Source organism: Dermochelys coriacea, chromosome 8, assembly GCF_009764565.3.
Source record: "Dermochelys coriacea isolate rDerCor1 chromosome 8, rDerCor1.pri.v4, whole genome shotgun sequence".
In the NCBI taxonomy this organism is placed as follows: Eukaryota; Metazoa; Chordata; order Testudines; family Dermochelyidae; genus Dermochelys; species Dermochelys coriacea.
The window spans coordinates 32,432,074-32,452,789 of record NC_050075.1 but is presented as its reverse complement, the minus strand read 5'-3'; the positions used below and the strand labels follow the sequence as shown (position 1 = coordinate 32,452,789).

The following is a 20,716-nucleotide window of genomic DNA, read 5'->3' as shown; positions in this document are numbered from 1 at the left end:
GGGTCAATGAGCAAATCCTTCAGATCGTGACGTTCCCCTCTGGTGTACCTGGACTGGTGATCTGGTAGGCCACTGAAATCCTCAACTCTGGAGCCAGCCTTATCCTGCTCTGCTGTGAGAACCCACTCCGGGGCTGTTCATACACAGCCTCTGGCATGTAAGCTGCTCCTTGGATTGTGCAACCAAATGACACTAGCCAATATCTCTGGTCCCAGACACAACCCTAGTGGTCCATCTTCCACTGTCCAGTTATGCCTGCTGGATGCTGCAAGCTTGTATGAGATCCATAAATTTAAGAAAGAAATGGATATGTACCAGGCTTGTTATTCCAAGGGGAGATTCTGGACATGCTTCAAACCAAAACACACTGCTTCAGGTTAGATAAACGAACAAAATTATTAACTACAAAGATAAATTTAAGTGATTATAAGTCAGATTTGGTCAGATGAAATAAAAGCAAAACACATTCTAAGTTGATCTTAACACTTTCAGTACCCTTAAAAACTTAGCTGCTTCTCACCCACAGGCTGGCTAGTTGCCCTTCAGCAGGCTCTCCCCTTTGATCAGAGCTTCAGCCGCTTTATGACTGTATCTGTAGACGGAGGTGGAAGAGAGAGGAAGAGTGTGGCAAACGTCTTTCCCTTTTATCATGTTCTTTTCTTCCCTGTTAGCTTTGCCCCCTCCCCTTCAGAGTCAGGTGAGCATTACCTCATCGCAGTCCCAAACTGACCAGTGGAAGGGGGGTGAGTCACTCGAAGTCCAACAGATCCTTTGTTGTTGCCTAGGCCAGTGTCCTTTGTTCCTGTGAGGCTGGGCTGGGTTTGTCCCATACATGCCCTGATGAGGTGTGAACTGCCCCTCTGCTCTTGGAGAGCTTTCGCCTGGGCTTGCTTTAAGACACGAGGACACATTCTCAACCTCATAACTATATACATGAAATTACAACCTATAACATTACTATAATATTACTATAACAACAATTACTATAACAACAATGCTCAGTGCATCATGAGCCTTCCAAAAAGACCCTACATCAGTGGTTCTCAAAGCCAATCTGCCGCTTTGTTCAGGAAAGCCCCTGGCGGGCCAGACCGGTTTGTTTACCTGCCGCTCTACAGGTTCAGCCGATAGTGGCTCCCATGGACTGCAGTTTGCTGCTCCAGGCCAATGGGGGCTGCGGGAAGTGGCATGGGCCAAGGGACATGCTGGCCACCCTTCGCACAGCACCCATTATCCTGGAGCGACAAACCGCAGCCAGTGGGAGCCTCGATCAGCTGAACCTGCGGATGTGGCAGATAAACAAACTGGTCCGGCTCGCCAGGGGCTTTCCTGAACAAGCAGCGGACCGGCTTTGAGAACCACTGCCCTACATGTCAAACTTTGCATTGGATACCACACAATAATATTTTAAGGATGAACATGGGGGTATAGGGTGATTCCCCTGAGATACAGGACATCACAGATTTCACTTGGAGGTTCAGGTTATACAGAACTGAAATCTGTAGGGCTACACCCCCATCCCCTCACCTCCCAGAGTTCCCTACACTGTCCTCTACTACTCCACTTTACATGCAGGTACTGGGACCCTACCAACTCTTGCCTCTGCTGCCTCTTGGATGTGGACAAGGGGTTTGGTAATCCCTTGATGAGATAAAGTGGCAGAAAAGTTTTCTAGTGCTCTCTGAAGATCCTTAGTATCTAGTACCAGGGCCAACAGAGATGGCAGGAATGGTGGCCAATATCTAGTCATTCTCTCTACGGACAGTAATGGTAAGGTCGGTTGGGTCCCAGGTTTGGTGGAGCAGGTCACTGAATGGGGGGCCAAGGCTGGGAATGAGGACTGTACAAATTGAAACAGTACTGGTCTGCAACAGTTCACAGACCTAGGCCTAGACCCGAATGTCTCCTGAAACATGGTGACTTCACATTTCCAAATGAGCTTTTGGGCAGCCCTAGCGAATGGTCATATTGTTTCCCTATTCTAATGTAACAGGATATGCTATTCCTAATCATATACTTCAGTTGTCTAATTCTTTTCAGGGTTCTACTAAACTATTTTTCTCCACAACATCATGAAACAATAGAGTTCCACCGGTTGATTATACATTATTTACAGATTGCTGAATCATGCACCAGGGTAGAGTAGTTGCTATCCTTTTACACTGAGACAGAATGTCAGAGAGCAAAATCCACAACCCATTTAACTGAGAAGAAATCTGTCACCAGTATAGTTTTCTCCTGTGAAGTAACTGAAAACAGCCAAGAAGACAGCCCTACCAGACAGAAACACACATATTGTGGGGCTCACAACAAATTTTGCTGCATTAAAAGTTAAATCTCTGACTCGCAGTATTCAAGTGGTACCTTTAAAAGTACTTAGTTCTCAGAATTTTAAACCCTGGTGATGGCATTATGTAATCAATGTTGATAGCTGTCTAAAAACACACACATCATATTTGATCTGGATCCCTCTCTATTCAGAAGAAATAAAATTTATCAACAGTACAAGGATATTCAAATGATTGGTGGATGGAACAAAGTAAGAAGAGTTAGAGCCAAACTCATAAAACAGTTCTAGAATAGTCAACACTTGCTCTTATGAGGAGAGTTCTTGATCCTCTGACAACCAAGTATTTCCATAAAATTCACAAAATGTTTTCTTGAATGCCATTTACTGTGAATCATGAATTATGACTGCATCCCCACACTTGCTAGGAAACTAATCATTGACACTTGCCTCATTCTTTTTGAATTTGGTTGTCTCCTGCAAGCAAGTTTGGTATTACCAACATGAAACTGTGAAATTATGAATGAGGTGGAAGCACAGGAGAGGCTGCACAACAGGAAACAGTGAAACCTGTCACGTGAAATGCTGTGAAATGAACATCATGCCTTTGGCAAGCTCTGAAAATCCCAGGGGTTCCACTGCACAGGGGAGTTTATTGGGTTCCGGTTATGTGGATATCACACCACTTCAGGCTGAAAGGAATGCAGAACCCCAAAGCCAATCTCCGATGAAACTATTGCCTTCCTCCTGGTTTAGGGTTTCGTTAGAGAGTTTTATGCAGGTCTAAGTCTTGCTCAGATTTCCAATTGGATTCTTATGCTGCAATCCCGTAACAAAGTTCAGCATGGGTAGACCTCTGCACTTGCGCCAAACGCCATTGGATGCAATGAATCGGAGCATGGACCCACCTGCACAACATTCATTGCAGGATCCAGACCTTTCTTATGAAATATAACTCGGAAACAGAAGCTGAAAGTCAAGATACTGAGCATTATGTATATTGAACTGCAGGAAATTCTAAGAAGTGTCTTATACTTATTGAACTGCCTATCACACAGTAGTTACTACTCCATCAATCCAGCTTCTCATATTAATGCAGAATTGGTATCCAATCACTTCTTGTGAAAAAACAACACAAATGAGTAGTTTCTAAATAAGAATATTTTACCTGCAGGAGTTGGCATAATACAAATTCTAAAAGGAAATAACAGCATGACCAATTTCAAGCAATTGGGAGCCAGTTTGCTTAAATGGCGCAGTGTTTAATTTTAGGGCTATTACACACTGTGATGGAACCGCACATGGAATCACTTGCCTTTAGATAAACAAAAGCAGTGATCATCTACACTGAATGTAAAGACAAGCTAGAAATATTTATGCTGCAACCCCATGACTGGGGTCCCAACATGCTATGGGAATACAAATCATAATAATAATGTACCACACTTACCCACTATTACCTAGCAGGTCAAATAAAAAGTTTCATGCTGAATTTAAAGATTTCCAAGTGCCTGATCTTTGCAATACTTACTCATGTGACATCTGTACAACTACCTGCAAGTGTTACTCAGCATAAGTAAGGGATCAAAGAATTCAGGCCCCAAAGGGAGGGAAAGCTCCTATAACTTTTGAACAGTAACTATACATTTCTCAGACTCCTGCAGAATCCTAAGTGGACAATTCCAAAGTCAGGAAGGGAAAAAAAAGCAACAATCAAAGCTGGAGAAGAAAGGGGTTTATTTTATGGTGCACCTATACTTTGTCAGATAGTCCATTGGTACATTAGGAATGCATCCGATGAAGTGAGCTGTAGCTCACGAAAGCTTATGCTCAAATAAATTTGTTAGTCTCTAAGGTGCCACAAGTACTCCTTTTCCATTAGTACTGTGAGATGTTCTAACTAGTGTGCTTACTGCAAAGATTTATGAGGCACAACAATGCCATGTTCGGCACCTGAATGGGCTGAATGATGCTGTTACACATTGATTAGAAATCTGCATCCAGGACTGTTTAGTGAAAGCAATTCATTAAGGATTAATTTCTCACTAAAATACCAGTATACTGTAGGATACAGCTGGACTAGAGGACTGGCACTGCTCTACAACAGGGCTACTTTTAACAATTATTACTTGCATTTACCCTTGACATCTTTCTCACCTGTCCCTTATTTGACTTTCCTGGGGAAACATTGTGCAGACTGGTCTGGGTAACTAATCTAGTTTAAAAGTGGATTTACAGTCAGTAGCTCTGGAAAGAATATATAGAAATGTCTTTGCACTTAAACAGGTAGCACTGCAACTATCTCCGCATTTCATTTTACATTTCCTCCCTTTTATGAAGGTTAGTGTATCTTTTGAAATTTATAGTTCCTGTTAGGTGCTTTTTTTTTGGGAGGAGGGGAATAGATCTTATTGGAGTTCAATTCATGTAAGCGTAGACTAAAGCTGCTGTGTTTCACTCCTGTTATAGGGAAAACCCAAACATGTATGTATTGACAATACATGTAACTTAAATTTTCTACTCTAATATTCTAAATAAAAAAATCTTTTCTATAGGTCACAATTTATTTTTTATATTTTGTTAACCATCCATCAACACTTTCTACCCATCAGGTATCTTATAGCACAGTGATTTTTACAATGACTGAGTTAAAATTAATATGCTGCCTTTCCTCCCAACATCATTCAGTAAACGATAAAACTTGTACTTAAGGAGAATACTAATTGATGTATTTCTTTCTTTAATTTCTCACTAAATAGGCTGACAGTTTTACATAACCCATATTTAAAGGAAACCTCTGTCAAGAAACGGCTCTTTGTTATGATTTCAGCTCATTCTGCTCCTCTGTTAGGAAAACTTGGCAGTGTTAAACATCTATGCATGAGTGAACTCCTAAAGATCTGACAGGGACTACTGGCTTCCCTTTTTTTTTTCTTTTTTTTTTTTTTTTTAAATTCTTATTTGTTTCATACCAATGGTTGTTTTTTCAGGAATTTCACCATTGGGGTGAGTGTCACTGTGTGGTTAGAAAACACTCTGCTATTGCCTGAATTTACTTAAATAATTCAAATACATATGCTTTGCCTGTTCCTATCAAATATCATAGAAAAAATATTTCTTTACTAAATCTGACAGGGAGAGACCAATCCCCTCAGGATAGTTCTTCAAATGAGAAACATTTTTTTTTTTACTTAATTTATTTTGTCTCTGGTTTCTCTTATTCTGAAGAATCTAGAATATGAAATACTCACACACAAAAAAGTTTCCTTTGTACTACATACATTCAAGCAGTTTTTATTTTCTTCGGGTCACAAGAGTCACAGGCATACTGTGTCTAGTGAACCTACCATACTAATGAATTAATTATTAGTAGTGCTTCCACTACCCGAAAAGTGACTATCGTTCCCAAGGAGAGGGTGAAACAAAAATAATACTTAGATAAAAGAAAAGTAGCATGTGTGGCAAAAATCACAACATAAAATTCCCCTCAGCTATGGTAACATTCCAAAAGCTAACACAAGCCCTTGAAATAAAGCACAATGCCTAATTCCAGCACTAAAGACCATATGCCTTACAAGGCATGAAGATGAGGATGAAAAATAAGTGCACTAAAAAGCTAATGCTTTATTTCCCTTAACCTGCTACTCACACTGATTTTCTTGAAATACACTTAAATAAAGGTAAATAGGAGCTGGAAAACTTGGAGGTTCTTACCATCTGACAAGTCAATTAGCCCGAGGTAGTGCAAAAGTTTCAGAGAAGAACACACCACCACCACAATCCCTAAAGTCTGGAGTCCCTCTGACTCGCCTTTATTCCACATCCTTTAAGGCACCACACAGATACCCACTGGTGTGCTAGTCAAACAACTGGCAGATATCTAATGCTGGGAGATCGTCTGTTTGAAGCTTTTCTTCCTGCTGCTCAGTAAGTATCTGGCTCATTTTCTTTCTTGGCATGTGTGTGTGTGTCTCTCTCTCTCTTTGCGTTTCTCATCCTCTCCCCCTATTTCCATTTCTTCTCTTCTCCTCTCTCTCTCATGCAAGCAATTTCGGCATTTAACAGTAATCTATGGTTTTACTTTCTCTCCCATGGGCAATTCTCTCCCATGGTTTCTCTCCCATGGTTTTACTTTCTCTCCCAGGGCAATTCTCCCATGAGTTTATTCTGCCCTGAACAACTTAGCATTATATTGCCTACCTCAGCAACGTTACATGTGATTTTTTTTAAATCTGTATAAACAATTATTTTCTGTTCTGTTTTGGGTTTTTTTTGTAACCATACCATGCAGGTTTCAGAGTAGCAGCCGTGTTAGTATTTATCCGCAAAAAGAAAAGGAGTACTTGTGGCACCTTAGAGACTAACAAATTAATTTGAGCATAAGCTTTTGTGAGCTACAGCTAATTTCATCGGATGCATTCAGTGGAAAATACAGTGGGGAGATTTATATACTCAGAGAACATGAAACAATGGATGTTACCATATACACTATAATGAGAGTGATTAGGTAAGGTGAGCTATTACTATCAGGAGAGCAGGGCAGAGCGGGGAACCTTTTGTAGTGATAATCAAGGTGGGCCATTTCCAGCCGTTGACAAGAACATGTGAGGAACAGTGTGTGTGGGGGGGGGGAAATAAACATGGGGAAATAGTTTTACTTTGTGTAAGGACACATCCACTCCCAATCTTTATTCAAGCCTAATTTAATGGTGTCCAGTTTGAAAATTAATTCCAATTCAACAGTCTCTTGTTGGAGTCTGGTTTTGAAGGTTTTTTGTTGAAGAATTGTCTGAGGTCTGTAATCGAGTGACCAAAGAGACTGACGTGTTCTCCGACTGGTTTTTGAATGTTATAATTCTTGACATCTGATTTGTGTCCATTTATTCTTTTATGTAGAGACTGTCGAGTTTGGCCAATGTACATAGCAGAGGGGCATTGCTGACACATGATGGCATATATCACATTTTAAGACATTCAGCAGGAAGAATTCCAAGTATTACAGTGAAAGGTTCGGATATAGTCAATGAGCCCTCCTCCCGCCCCCCCACTCGTAAATCAGCATAGGAATCAGGACTTCAAAACACCACTACCACTTGAGCTATAGGAACCATTTGCTGGTAGCTGTAGTAGGCTCTGATACTCTGTGGATTATCTATTAGGGAGGAACACAGTGAACTTATTTGTTAGTCTCTAAGGTGCCACAAGTACTCCTTTTCTTTTTGCGAATACAGACTAACACGGCTGCTACTCTGAAACTTAGCCATTCTGCAACATATGCACAGAAGTCTCAGTGGACCAAAATCTGGCCTGACATGGGCACCAATTGCAGGCAGGCAAACAAGACTAATAATGTTGCTGTTTGTTATAGCTTATTCTTCCAACATTTTACTGGGCTGGCTACTTTGGGTAATTCCCCCGCCCCCACTAGTGAGTAAAGATGTCACATATTTTTTCCATCACATGGGAGAATTTTGTGACTGGGATGGTAATTTTCAGGACTATTATTGCAGGGTTCCAATAACACTGAGTTGCTTTTCATCTTTAAAGCACTTTATAAACATCAAGTGAGTCTCATAACAAATCTACGGATAGATTTTATTATCCCCATATTGTAGGAGTAGAGACTCGAAGAATGAGTCAGGAGCAGAATTAGAACATTGGGTCCCATATTTGTGCTCAGGGAATTACCTCATACGTCTCTCTAATCATATTCCTCACCACTGCTACCTTTGCTCATTCATTGCTTCTCCAAAAATTGACTTGTCTCTGTTTAAAAACAACACTTTAGGGACACAGCTGACATGTCAAGGGTCCAAAGCAGCTTGTTCATGTCCAGCTAATAGAGCCTCACAGTGTTACTATGGTGCTTGACTGCAGGGCTTCTACCTTCTTTATGATATTTGTATAGGTAACAAGGTTACTTAATAACACTAGAAAAAATGTAGAACGGAACAAGACAGTATTTCTCCCAAAGTAAAAGTCTGGATCAATGAATATTCAGTAAGGCCAAAGGAGTTTTTAATTAAAGCACCTGAGCAGAAACAGAACAAAGGGTAGTCTGTGCTGCAACCAGAGGTATGATTGCTGCATGTATAATCATACCTGAACTAACTTTAATTTAATTAGCTCAGGTGCCAATATCAGTGAAGATGTGGCAGAATGGACTTCTGTGCAGACTAGCCACCTGAGCAAATATCCAGGATCCTGGTCAATATTACAACCCATGCTTAAACTAGTGCTGCTGCATCTTCACTGCTACTGGTACTTACGCTACCTAGCTTTGCTATGGCTACATATAGTGTTGTCACACCTCCAATTGCAGGGTAAACATACCCATTAACTGGTTTCATCTTTAAACATTACCTCTGTGACAAAAGAGACCTCTGATGCTAACTATGTTACAGAAGAGAAAAGGGGGTGGCTTTTTCTCTGCATGAAGAATGGTCTGGGGGGCAAAGCACTGGGAGTTCTGGGTCTATTCACAGCTCTGCTAAAGACTTTCTTCTTCTTCACATGAACTCTCTAGACCTCAGTTTTCCTTTGATACGACAGGAGAAATATGTGCTACCAGAACCCCACAGGGATGTTGGGAGGGTTGGTCTTTAAAGAACTTTGAGATCCTCTGAAAGAAGCCATCTTAAAAGTATTATTATTAAATATTAGAGGTGGTCATGCTATTAGTTGTGAACAATTTATCTTTTCCCATACACAGATTGCCCATGAATAGATTTGGATTTTGAAAAATTTATTAGTATTCATAAGTGTTCAGTCAATAGTATCATCTATCCAGGTTCTTACACCATGGTATACAAGCCATTCCTATTTAAGAATGTAGTTATTCTAAAGAGGTTTTGTGCACTGTTTGTAGCATCCTCCTCATTAGATTTTCAATATTTTGTCTGAATGACTGGTCATTATGTCACATGCTATAGTTTCTGTTCCCTGACTGTCTGACCAAAATTTTAAAAGAGGAGCAACACCTGGAGAAATCAATAAGCTACTGAGTCTCTCAGGAGAAATACATAATAAACAAGACTAGATATTCTTAGTGTATTTAAAATTTTATCCTGTCCTGTTTTGCACAAAATATCGTTATATTTGATTATGAATGTGAACCATAGATTTTAAAATAGCTGGGTTCCTTTCTGCCAGAGGAAAGGAGAAAGATGAAGGGCAGATTTATTGGCTGTCTAGTAGACTTTGCATTCAGTTGTCTCATGTCACTTCCTACAAGTAATTGAATGTATACTGTACACAGCAGTCAAGGAAGTACTTCTGGTATGAATGTGTTCACTGACAACAGATATGCTAGTTTGCCCACAAATACATTTATCCACAAAGAAATACCTATTTTAGCACAAAAAAGATTCTTCCCAATCATACAAACAAAAGCTAATCATACTAACATTGACAGAATAATCTAGTGGTTAGGGCACTCTCACTTTGGATGTGGTGAGAAACCCAGATTGAAGTCCTTGCCTGATTTGGAGCAGAGATTTAAACCCAGGTCTCTCTCATCCTCAGTGAGTGCCCTCAACTCCAGTCTATCAGCTATCCTGGGTTACTCTCTGTGTGTGTGTCTCTCCCCCCTGCCCCCATTCCAGGCAGGACAGGAAAATTTTCAAAATCCCAAAAAGTTTTGGGTAACAGGAAAACAGTTTTCCACCCACCTCTAAATTAGAGTTTCCACTAAATGCAACCATGAGTACTTCCGTACACCAGAAATGCAATTTTAAGAGTTATGCACATCCATTCGGGGAGCCAAACCATACCATGGGGTCTACACATCCAGTCAAAACAACTCCACTTTTGAATATCAAATGCACGCAACAAAAAGATGGTGAATGAGCTACCACCCAAGAATTACTCACAGAAAGGGCATGGTGAATAATTCTGCACAATAGATTCAAGAAAATTGCCATTTTTTTATAGACAACATGCAAAGAGAGGTGAAATTTGTCATATAAATTGCTCCTTACAATTTATTCACCTTTCTCTAAATATTATGCACTGTCCACATGCAGTTCTCTGGGATCATTATTTAATCTTTATTTTCTCTCTTTCTTCTAGTCAGTATCTGTCATAAATATAAAAGGAAGAGAAAACACCTTTAAATCCCTCCTGGCCAGAGGAAAAACCCTTTCACCTGTAAAGGGTTAAGAAGCTAAGATAACCTCGCTGGCACCTGAACAAAATGACCAACGAGGAGACAAGATACTTTCAAAGCTGTGGGGGGGGGGGGGAGAGAAACAAAGTTTCTCTCTGTCTGTGTGATTCTTTTACCGGGACCAGAGCAGGAATGCAGGTCAGAACTCCTGTAAAAAGTCAGTAAGCAATCTAGTTAGATATGCATTCGATTCTGTTTTGTTTAAATGGCTGATAAAATAAGTTGTGCTGAATGGAATGTATATTCCTGTTTTTGAATCTTTTTGTAACTTAAGGTTTTGCCTAGAGGGATTCTCTATGTTTTGAATCTGATTACCCTGTAAGGTATTTACCATCCTGATTTTACAGAGGTGATTCTTTTACTTTTTCTTTCATTAAAATTCTTCTTTTAAGAATCTGATTGCTTTTTTTCCTTGTTCTTAAGATCCAAGGGTTTGGGTCTGTGTTCACCTATGCAAATTGGTGAGGATTTTTATCAAGCCTTCCCCAGGAAAGGGGGTGTACTGCTTGGGGGGATATTTTGGGGGGGAGACATTTCCAAGTGGGCACTTTCCCTGTTCTTTGTGTAACACTTTAGTGGTGGCAGTGTTTAACCTAAGCTGGTAAGAATAAGCTTAGAGGGTCTTTCATGCAGGTTCCCACATCTGTACCTTAGAGTTCAGAGTGGGGAAGGAACCTTGACAGTATCTTTATTGCTTCTGATCACAACTTGAATCAGCTTCACCTACACCTCCATCTGGAACATGGATACCTGGGATACAGATCACCAGAGAAAGGAGTGAGAAACTCTGAGGCTTCCAGAATTTCCATCTACCACAATTTTGTCATGACATTTGACAATGACATGACATGAATTTCATGACATTTGGTGCATTTCTTAAAGCCCCGTTCCCACAAGATGAGTGATGACAAGAGAATCTCAGATTTCATTTTTTAAAAAGTTTTTAGCCCTCAGGGTTGCAGAGAAAAACTTGAAATTGTGACTCTTGTGCATCCTAAGAGTTTAAAAGCCAGAAAGAAAATAAAAAAACAATGATTTTTTTTTACTCTCATAATTTGTAAACTGGTCTTTTGATTTTGGGGGGCATTACTCATGGTTCTTCAACATTTGGGATTACCAATAGTGGGTTCCATCAGAGTTTCCTCTATATTGTTCTGTTGTGGGAGGGAGACAACTCCCACAACCCAAGGATCTTGGAGATTACCTGAAGCCAGCACCATGCCTGTGGAGGCTTCACACTGCATAAGCTCAAAGACCTCCTTACCCTGATAACACAGCCCAATTTCAGCCATCCTGCCTGAGATTCACACATTCACCACAGCATCTTAGCCCCAACAATGGGGGTTTCACAGTGCTGAGGTGCTCCACTCAGTTCAGTATAGCCTCAAGCTGAATTCCCTGCTGGTTGCTAAGGGAGAAAAATATGCACCATGCAGCTGTCCTATCCAACCCCTACTGAACTTTCCATTGTGGATTACTGGGGTAGAGAGGGATGGGGAAACAGCTTCTCCCAGGACAACAATTCTGCACGGACAGCTGTCAGCATGCAGCTCTTCAGACAGTACTCGGGCCCTCTGGTGTAACAAACTGAAAAGATGAGCTTTCTATTTCTACTTAACAGTCACACAGTCAGGAATAATTGAGCAGGAAGTTGGCTGTGTTCTTACTGAGAAATACTTGTGCTGGGATTTAAACAAGATGAAGAGGTGCTGCTCAGCTTAGCTTCCCGTAGGACCTTGCACAGAAGCACATTGTCAGATCTTCTTCAGAAGATGAAAAAATATTGATCAGCTGTAGAGGTGAGGAATGTATAGCTCATCTACACATAGATGTTTATCTGAGCTACTCATGGGACCTCAAGTAAAACCCAACATTCAATGAGCCTCGAACTTGACTTGGATTCCAAACTTATGGAGCTCTCTGGCATTAATTACATTCTGTAACAATAAGACTTTCTGAACTTCTATAACAGCTTTCAAATATTCAATAACTATGCCTGTAAGATATGTACTAACATTCCCATTTTACAGACAGTTAAACTGAGGAATAGAACAAATAAGCAATTTATCCAAGTTGACACAGAAAATAATCAGCAGAGCAGGGATTAGAACCCATGAGCAGCAATTACTGTTCCTGTGTTCCACTCACAGCATCACACTTCCTGCAGAACAGCATTCAAAAACTACACAGATATTTTCAATTACATATGAAAGTATTAAACTCCCTGAAGACTCAATAGAAAAGGCGGTATGTTTGCCAGCAACTGAAAATTAAAACAAAGACACTGCAAGTAAAAAACAAATCACGAACACATTCAAAATGATAGATCTCTTGATGATAGATATACTTGCTGGTGCCTGGCATACAATAGCTCCTGCAGGCAATAAACATTTAGAATCTTGCAATTAATTGCGATCAAGGTTTTCACTGTGTGTGTGAAACATGTACATCCTGCAAACATATGTTGGTTTTATATAAAGATCATTCAAAATAATGAACAATGAAAGGATTTTGTAGGAAAAAGGAATTGCTATAGTGGATCAGACTAATAATCTATTTAGTCCTTAAAATAAGCCAGGTCAAAATGTGTAATAAAATTCAGGAACCCCTGCAATGGACAAATGCAGAACAACCTTCCCACAGAGGAAGTTTGTTTCTGTGCCCAGGAAGTTAGTAATTGATTTATGCTCTGCAGAATGAGGGTTTTACATTCCTTATTTCGTTTTAAAATGTATCAAAAGATAACAGTGGATGCTCTTATTATCCATATATATTTTTAAAAGACTTCACTGTATCTTGTGGCAATGATTTCACAGGTTAATTACATGTGGTGTAGAAAAGTATTTTTTTAATCAACCCTTAAGTTGATTAAATGTTCCCCTGTTCTTGCATTATGACAATGGATAAACAGGATCATCTGAATGATTTTTTCTATAAGATTCATTATTTCATATACCTCTAGCACATCCCCCATCATTAGTCTCCTTTCTACACTATTCAGTCAGGGGTGTGGATCAGCATTCATGTAATGCTCCCAATGATCCAACTAGCAGACCAAATTCGGTGATGAATTCTGGTAACATGCCACCTGAGGTACGTTGCGCGTATGCTGATATGACTGTACTGTCCAAATCATTTCATTTCTTCAAATTAAAATATTTCTGTAGCTCTAATGATTTTAATTAACTACCCCTCACCCCACTCCCTGACACCCTATTTCTACTGTACTTTTTGAGATGGGGTAATGAGATCTTTTTCAGTATTCCAGGTGAGGGCATAACATCAGATTATATAAAATACAACAATATTATTTTCCATGTAGTTTATCCATCCTAACATTTGGTTTGCTTTTTTTACTGCCAGTGTGCATGAAACAGAGGATTTCATGGAGCTGGCCAAAATGATGCCCAGATCTTTTGCATGAGTGATTTTAATCCATCTAGAACCTAGGCGGTGTATCAATAGTTTTTTTTCTTTTAATATGCACCACCCTGCATTACTCAGCAATGAATTTCATTTGCCATCATACTACCTATTCATCTAGCTTGGGTAGGTCCTTTAGAGTTTTCTCAGTTCCCGCTAGCTCCAACTATTCTAAATAATTTTGTGCCACCATCTGCAAAGTTTGAGGATAAAAAGCTATCAATTGACACCTGCTGACAGCTGCAAAATTACAAGGATTTTAGTAGATCTGGTGTTTTAGGGTCCTAGTTTAAAGTATTAGCAATCATTTGCTATTTAGGGACAATGGGCAACATTTCATTCTCATTTGTGTCAGTGCAAATCCACAGCAACTCCACAGATACCAATTAATTTGGTTTGAAAGTTGCACGCCAATTAGGCAGGACTATCACATTTTTGTTTTCCAGCACTTATACAGTCCTGAGTGTTTTGGGAAGTAATGCCTAATTACTAGTTATTCTCATCACTTGAGGATCCATTCTGCATAGTGATAAATGAACCACAATTGTTTCATTGGTTTGGCTCAAATAAAACACAGAAGTTTGGCTGTGCTGTACAGAGAGCTAGGAATCAGGAGTTCTTTCTTATGCTCCTTACTGTACCATTGCCTCCATGTGTGATCATGGACAAATCACCAACAGCTAGATAGTGTCTTGAACCACATAGTTGTCCTGCCCTAGGGAAAACTCCTGGGAAACAATTATAAGACAACTGAGCTGGAAGGAAGAATTTAATCAGGTAAATGTAAATGATAATTGGCAAATGTTTAAGACCACTTAACTAAAAGCCCCAAAAGTCACAATCCAGGAAGAAGGCTCTGTGATTAAAAAAACAAACCTGGTTTAGAGGGGAAGTGAAGGTAGCTATAGAAAATAAAAATAACAATGGAAAAAAGGGAAAGTTGATAAATATAAATAGGAAGCTAGGAATTGTATTAAATAGATAAGGGAAGCAAAGGGAAATAAGGAGAGATCCTTGGTCAGCAGAATTAAGAGCAAGAAGGAGTTTTCAAATATATTACAAACACAACAAAAAAATGCTGCCAATGGTATTGGTCCATTACCTAGATGGAAATTGTAGAACTACCAATAATAATACAGAAAAGGCAGACGTGCAATAAATATTTCTGTTTTGTATTTGGGAGAAAACAAATTATGTAAGAGAAACTCCCTGAAAAAGTACAAGAGCAAATCCGCACAGACACACCCCTACAATCCCGAGCAGGGGTATTCTATCTGCTACCCAAGATCCATAAACCTGAAAATCCTGGATGCCCCATCATCTCAGGCATTGGCACCTTGACAGCAGGATTGTCTGGCTATGTAGACTCCCTCCTCAGACCCTACACTACTAGCACTCCTAGCTATCTTCGAGACACCACTGACTTCCTGAGGAAACTATAGTCCATCGGTGATCTTCCTGAAAACACCATCCTAGCCACTATGGATGTAGAAGCCCTCTACACCAACATTCCACACAAAGATGGACTACAAGCCATCAGGAACAGTATCCTCGATAATGTCACGGCAAACCTGGTGACTGAACTTTGTGACTTTGTCCTCACCCACAACTATTTCACATTTCGAGACAATGTATACCTTCAAAGCAGCGGCACTGCTATGGGTACCCGCATGGCCCCACAGTATGCCAATCTTTTTTATGACTGACTTAGAACAACACTTCTTCAGCTCTTGTCTCCTAATGCCCCTACTCTACTTGCGCTACACTGATGACATCTTTATCATCTGGACCTGGGAAAGAAGCCCTTGTGGAATTCCACCATGATTTCAACAATTTCCATCCCACCATCAACCTCAACCTGGACCAGTCCATACAAGAGATCCACTTCCTGGACACTATACTGCTAATAAGCGATGGTCACATAAACACCACCCTATACCAGAAACCTACTGACCGCTATACTTACCTTTCATCCAGATCACAGCACACGATCCATTGTCTACAGCCAAGCTCTACAATACAACTGCATTTGCTCCAACCCCTCAGACAGAGACAAACACCTACAAGATCTTTATCAAGCATTCTTACAACTACAATACCCACCTGCTGAAGTGAAGAAACAGATTGACAGAGCCAGAAGAGTACCCAGAAGTTACCTACTACAGGACAGGCCCAAAAAAGAAAATAACAGAATGCCACTAGTCGTCACCTTCAGCCCACAATTAAAACCTCTTCAGTGCATCATCAAGGATCTACAACCTATTCTGAAGGACTACCCATCACAGATCTTGGGAGACAGGCCAGTCCTTGCTTACAGACAGCCCCCCCACCTGAAGCAAATACTCACCAGCAACCCCATAGCACACAACAAAAACACTAACCCAGGAACCTATCTTGCAACAAAGCCCATTGCCAACTGTGTCCACATATCTATTCAGGGGACACCATCATAGGACCTAATCACATCAGCCACACTATCAGAGGCTCGTTCACCTGCACATCTACCAATGTGATATATGCCATCATGTGCCAGCAATGCCCCTCTGCCATGTACATTGGCCAAATCGGACAGTCTCTACATAAAAGAATAAATGGACACATATCAGATGTCAAGAATTATAGCATTCAAAAACCAGTCGGAGAACACTTCGATCTCTCTGGTCACTCGATTACAGAGCTAAAAGTCGCAATATTACAACAAAATACTTCAAAAACAGACTCCAATGAGAGACTGCTGAATTGGAATTAATTTGCAAACTGGACACCATTAAATTAGGCTTGAATAAAGACTGTGAGTGGATATGTCATTACACAAAATAAAACTATTTCCCCATGTTTATTTTTCCCCCCTACTGTTCCTCACATGTTCTTGTCAACTGCTGGAAATGACCCACCTTGATTATCACTACAAAAGGTTTTTTTTCTCTCCTGCTGGTAATAGCTCACCTTACCGGATCACTCTCGTTACAGTGTGTATGGTAATACTCATTTTTTCATGTTCTCTGTGTATATAAAATCCCCCTACTGTGTTTTCTACTGTATGCATCTGATGAAGTGAGCTGTAGCTCATGAAAGCTTATGCTCAAATAAATTTGTTAGTCTCTAAGGTGCCACAAGTCCTCCTTTTCTTTTTGTGGCTACAGACTAACATGGCTGCTACTCTGAAACCTGAAATTATGTACTTGTGTCACATAAGAACTCTCTTTCCATTCCACTGGTATCTCAGGAGGATGTAAAACAGCAGCTACTGAAGTTAGATATTACTAAAATTAGCAGATCGTGATACCTTGTATTCAAGAGTTTTTTAAAAAGCTATATGAGAAGCTTGCTGGACCATTAATGTTGATTTTCAATAAGTCTTAGGACACTGGGGAATTTTCAGAAGACTGGAAGAAATGGATGCTGTGCCAATATTTAAAAAGGTAAACCCGATGACCTGGGTAATTATGGGCCTGTCAGTCTGACATCAATCCTGGACACGATAAGGGAACAGTTGATATGGGTCTTGATTAATAAAGAATTAAAGGAGGATAGTATAATTAATGACAATCAAAATGGGTTTATGGAAAATAGATCCTGTCCAACTACCTTCTTTTAATGAGATTATAAATTTAGTTGATACAGGTTGAAGTGTTGATGTAATACACTTAGATTTCTGTAAGGTGTTTGACTTGGTACCGCATTTTGATTAAAAAACTAGAATGATATAAAAATAACATGGCCCAATAAAAACAGATATTACCTCACCCACCTTGCCTCTCTAATATCCTGGGAGCACCACGGCAACAACAAGAACATTGCATACATAAAATTAACATGGCATACATTAAATGGATTAAAAACTGGCTAACTGTCAGGTCTCAAAATGTAACTGTAAATGGGGAGATGTATTTCTAGTGGAGTCCCACAGGGTTTGATTCTTGGACTTATGTTATTTAACACTTTTATCAATGACCTGGAAGATTCATAGATACTAAGGTCAGAAGGGACCATTATGATCATCTAGTCCGACCTCCTGCTCAACGCAGGCCACAGAATCTGACCCATCCACTCCTGCGAAAAACCTCTCACCTATGTCTGAGCTACTGAAGTCCTCAAATCGTGGTTTAAAGACTTCAGGGAGCAGAGAAGCCTCCAGCACGTGACCCTTGCCCCATGCTACAGAGGAAGGCGAAAAACCTCCAGGGCCTCTTTCAATCTGCCCTGGAGGAAAATTCCTTTCCGACCCCAAATATGGCGATCAGCTAAACCCTGAGCATATGGGCAAAACTCACCAGCCAGATACCCAGGAAAGAATTTTCTGTAGTAACTCAGATCCCACCCCATCTGACATCCCATCACAGGCCATTGGGCCTATTTACCATGAATATTTAAAGATCAATTAATTACCATTAAGATGAGTGCAAGCAAACAATATATGTTTCAATACAGCTACATGTAAATGTATCCATCTAGAAAGAAAGGATTTAGACCATACTTACAGGATGGGGGACTCTATCTTGGGAAGCAGTGACTTTGATAAAGATTTGGGGGTCCTAGTGGATAATCAGCAGAACATGAGCTCTAAATGCAAGGCTGTGGCCAAAAGGGCTAATGCAGTCCTTGTATACATACATAGAGAAATCTCAAGTTTGAGTAGAAAACTATTTGTTCCCCATGTAGCTATTTATAGACTGTAGTCAAATCACCCCTTAACATCCTCTTTGTCAGGCTCCAGGAACTCAATCTATTTAGCTTATCACTGTACGGCATGTTTTCTAATCCTTTAATCCGGGGGTGGCCAACCTGTGGCTCTTGAGCCACATGCGGCTCTTCAGAAGTTAATATGCGGCTCCTTGTATAGGCACCGACTCTGGGGCTGGAGCTACAGGCTCCAACTATCCAATGTGCTGGAGTGTGCTCACTGCTCAACCCCTGGCTCTGCCACAGGCCCTGTCCCCACTCCACCCCTTCCTGCCCCCTCCCCTGAGCCTGCAGCATCCTCACTCCTCCCCCCAAGAGCCTGCTGCATGCCACAAAACAGCTGAACAGGAGGTGCTGGGTGGGAGGGGGAGGAGCTGTATGGCAGGGCTGCTGGTGGGTGGGAGATGCTGGGACCGGGTGGGAGGAGCTGCTGAAGGGCTGCTGACATATTACAGTGGATCTTTGGCAAAATACATTGATAAATTCTGGCTCCTTCTCAGGCTCAGGTTGGCCACATTTGCTTTAATCATTTGTGTGTCTCTTCTTTAAGCCCTCTCCAATTTATCTATGTTCTCCTTGAAATGTGGACAGCAGAACCTAATAGAGAATTTCAGCAGCAGTCACAGATAAAATAACTTTATAATGGTATCTTCAGTCGAGTAGACAAAAGTATAACATGATCCAATGGCTGAAAGTTGAAGCTAAACAAGTTCAGATTAGAAATAAGATGTACATTTTTAACAATGAGGGTGGTTAACCACTGGAACAATATATTAAGGTTCATGGTGGATTCTCCATCACTGGCAATTTTTAAATCAAGATTGAATGTTTTTCTAAAAGATCTGGTCTAGGAATTATTTTGGGAAAGTTCTATGGCAAGTGCTGTACAGGAGGTCAGACTAGATTGTCACAATGGTCTCTTCTGGTCTTGGAATCTATGAAACTATAAAAACCTGTGACTTAGTCACTACTTTCCTGCTACCCCCTTACTGCCAGGGGAATAACTTGCAACAATCCTTTGCCAAGTATAGCACACCCTTGTCTATGAGGTGGAGGGGGTAGTCAAGGCTCTGTCCACACACTACCCACTTGCTTCCATCAAGTCCCTGCTCAACCAACATGGTTGAACAAGATGTAAGCAGACCTTGCATTAAAGCAGAGGCTAGCCACAGGGCTTGCCACCATCAGGCATCTCTGTGCTTGCCTCCTTATCTGTAAAATGGAATTATTAATACTTCTCCATCTTTGCACAGTGCTTGAAGAGCTTTGGAGGAAAGGTGCTATAAATTCAAGCTATTAGTGACTTGTTTCAGGTCCCAGAATTAGTCAGCCTGAGCTAGAAACAGAAATGAGTCCTGTCTCGTAGTCACTAGAAAAAACTCCTTGAGCAATATTAGATATACTATCCAAGGCTGAAATGAAGTCTTGGTATATGTTTGGACTAAACGAGGTGTTTCAATGCCAACCCATTAGACATCGCTTATTAAAGTACCCTTTTTCTAAGGGGGCTTTCTTATCTCTGATCCATAGAGAATGTTTTTCTTCCATATTCTGCACTCTGCATCTAAAAGGAGAGACCACAGTAAGAAGCAGAGGCCAAGAAGAGAATTCTGATTACAAACCATTGAGAATAAACTACTCAAGCTCTTCCCGCACAATTGCCAGGTTCATACTGTTTGAAAGTGTTTATTTTCCTTTTATCTTTCTTCCATCTTCAGCTATATTCTATTATCTTTTCCCCACATCTCTTAGAATTTTACCCACAGCCTATGCTATAATTCTGTCCAAACTCTCTGCATCATGTCCTCTTCCTGCAACAATTCAGATTCAGTAAGATTTCATCTTGAGTCTTGCCTTCATTCCTAGGAGGTCCCTAATTTCTCTTTGCCTTAAATACAGAGCACCTCATTTTACACATCATACACACAAATTGGGGTGCACACAAAACAAAAGGTGCAAATCCAACAATTAACCAAAGACAGCGTTGTAAAAGCATAGTATATGACATAGAATCATAGCACTGGAAGGAACCTTGAGAGGTCATCTAGTCCAGTCCCCTGCCTCATGGCAGGACTAAGTATTATTTAGACCATTCCTGACAGGCGTTTGTCTAACCTGCTCTTAAAAATCTCCAATGATGGAGATTCCACAACCTC

The 20,716-nt window shown here is 40.5% G+C and overlaps 1 protein-coding gene across 6 annotated transcripts in view; it reads right to left on the bottom strand.

Annotated features, from left to right (window-relative positions):
- KCNIP1 (potassium voltage-gated channel interacting protein 1) overlaps window positions 1–20,716 on the bottom strand; it is an 831,960-nt gene that overhangs the window by 121,692 nt on the left and 689,552 nt on the right. The window contains exon 1 of one of the 6 annotated variants that reach the window (XM_038414236.2): window positions 6,002–6,295. The exons of the other annotated variants lie outside the window; for them this stretch is intronic. Coding sequence (XP_038270164.1) covers window positions 6,002–6,110 — 109 coding nt within the window. The 5' untranslated portion in view covers window positions 6,111–6,295. Of the gene's footprint in view, window positions 1–6,001; window positions 6,296–20,716 lie in introns of those variants that run through there. 6 annotated transcript variants of the gene reach the window in all.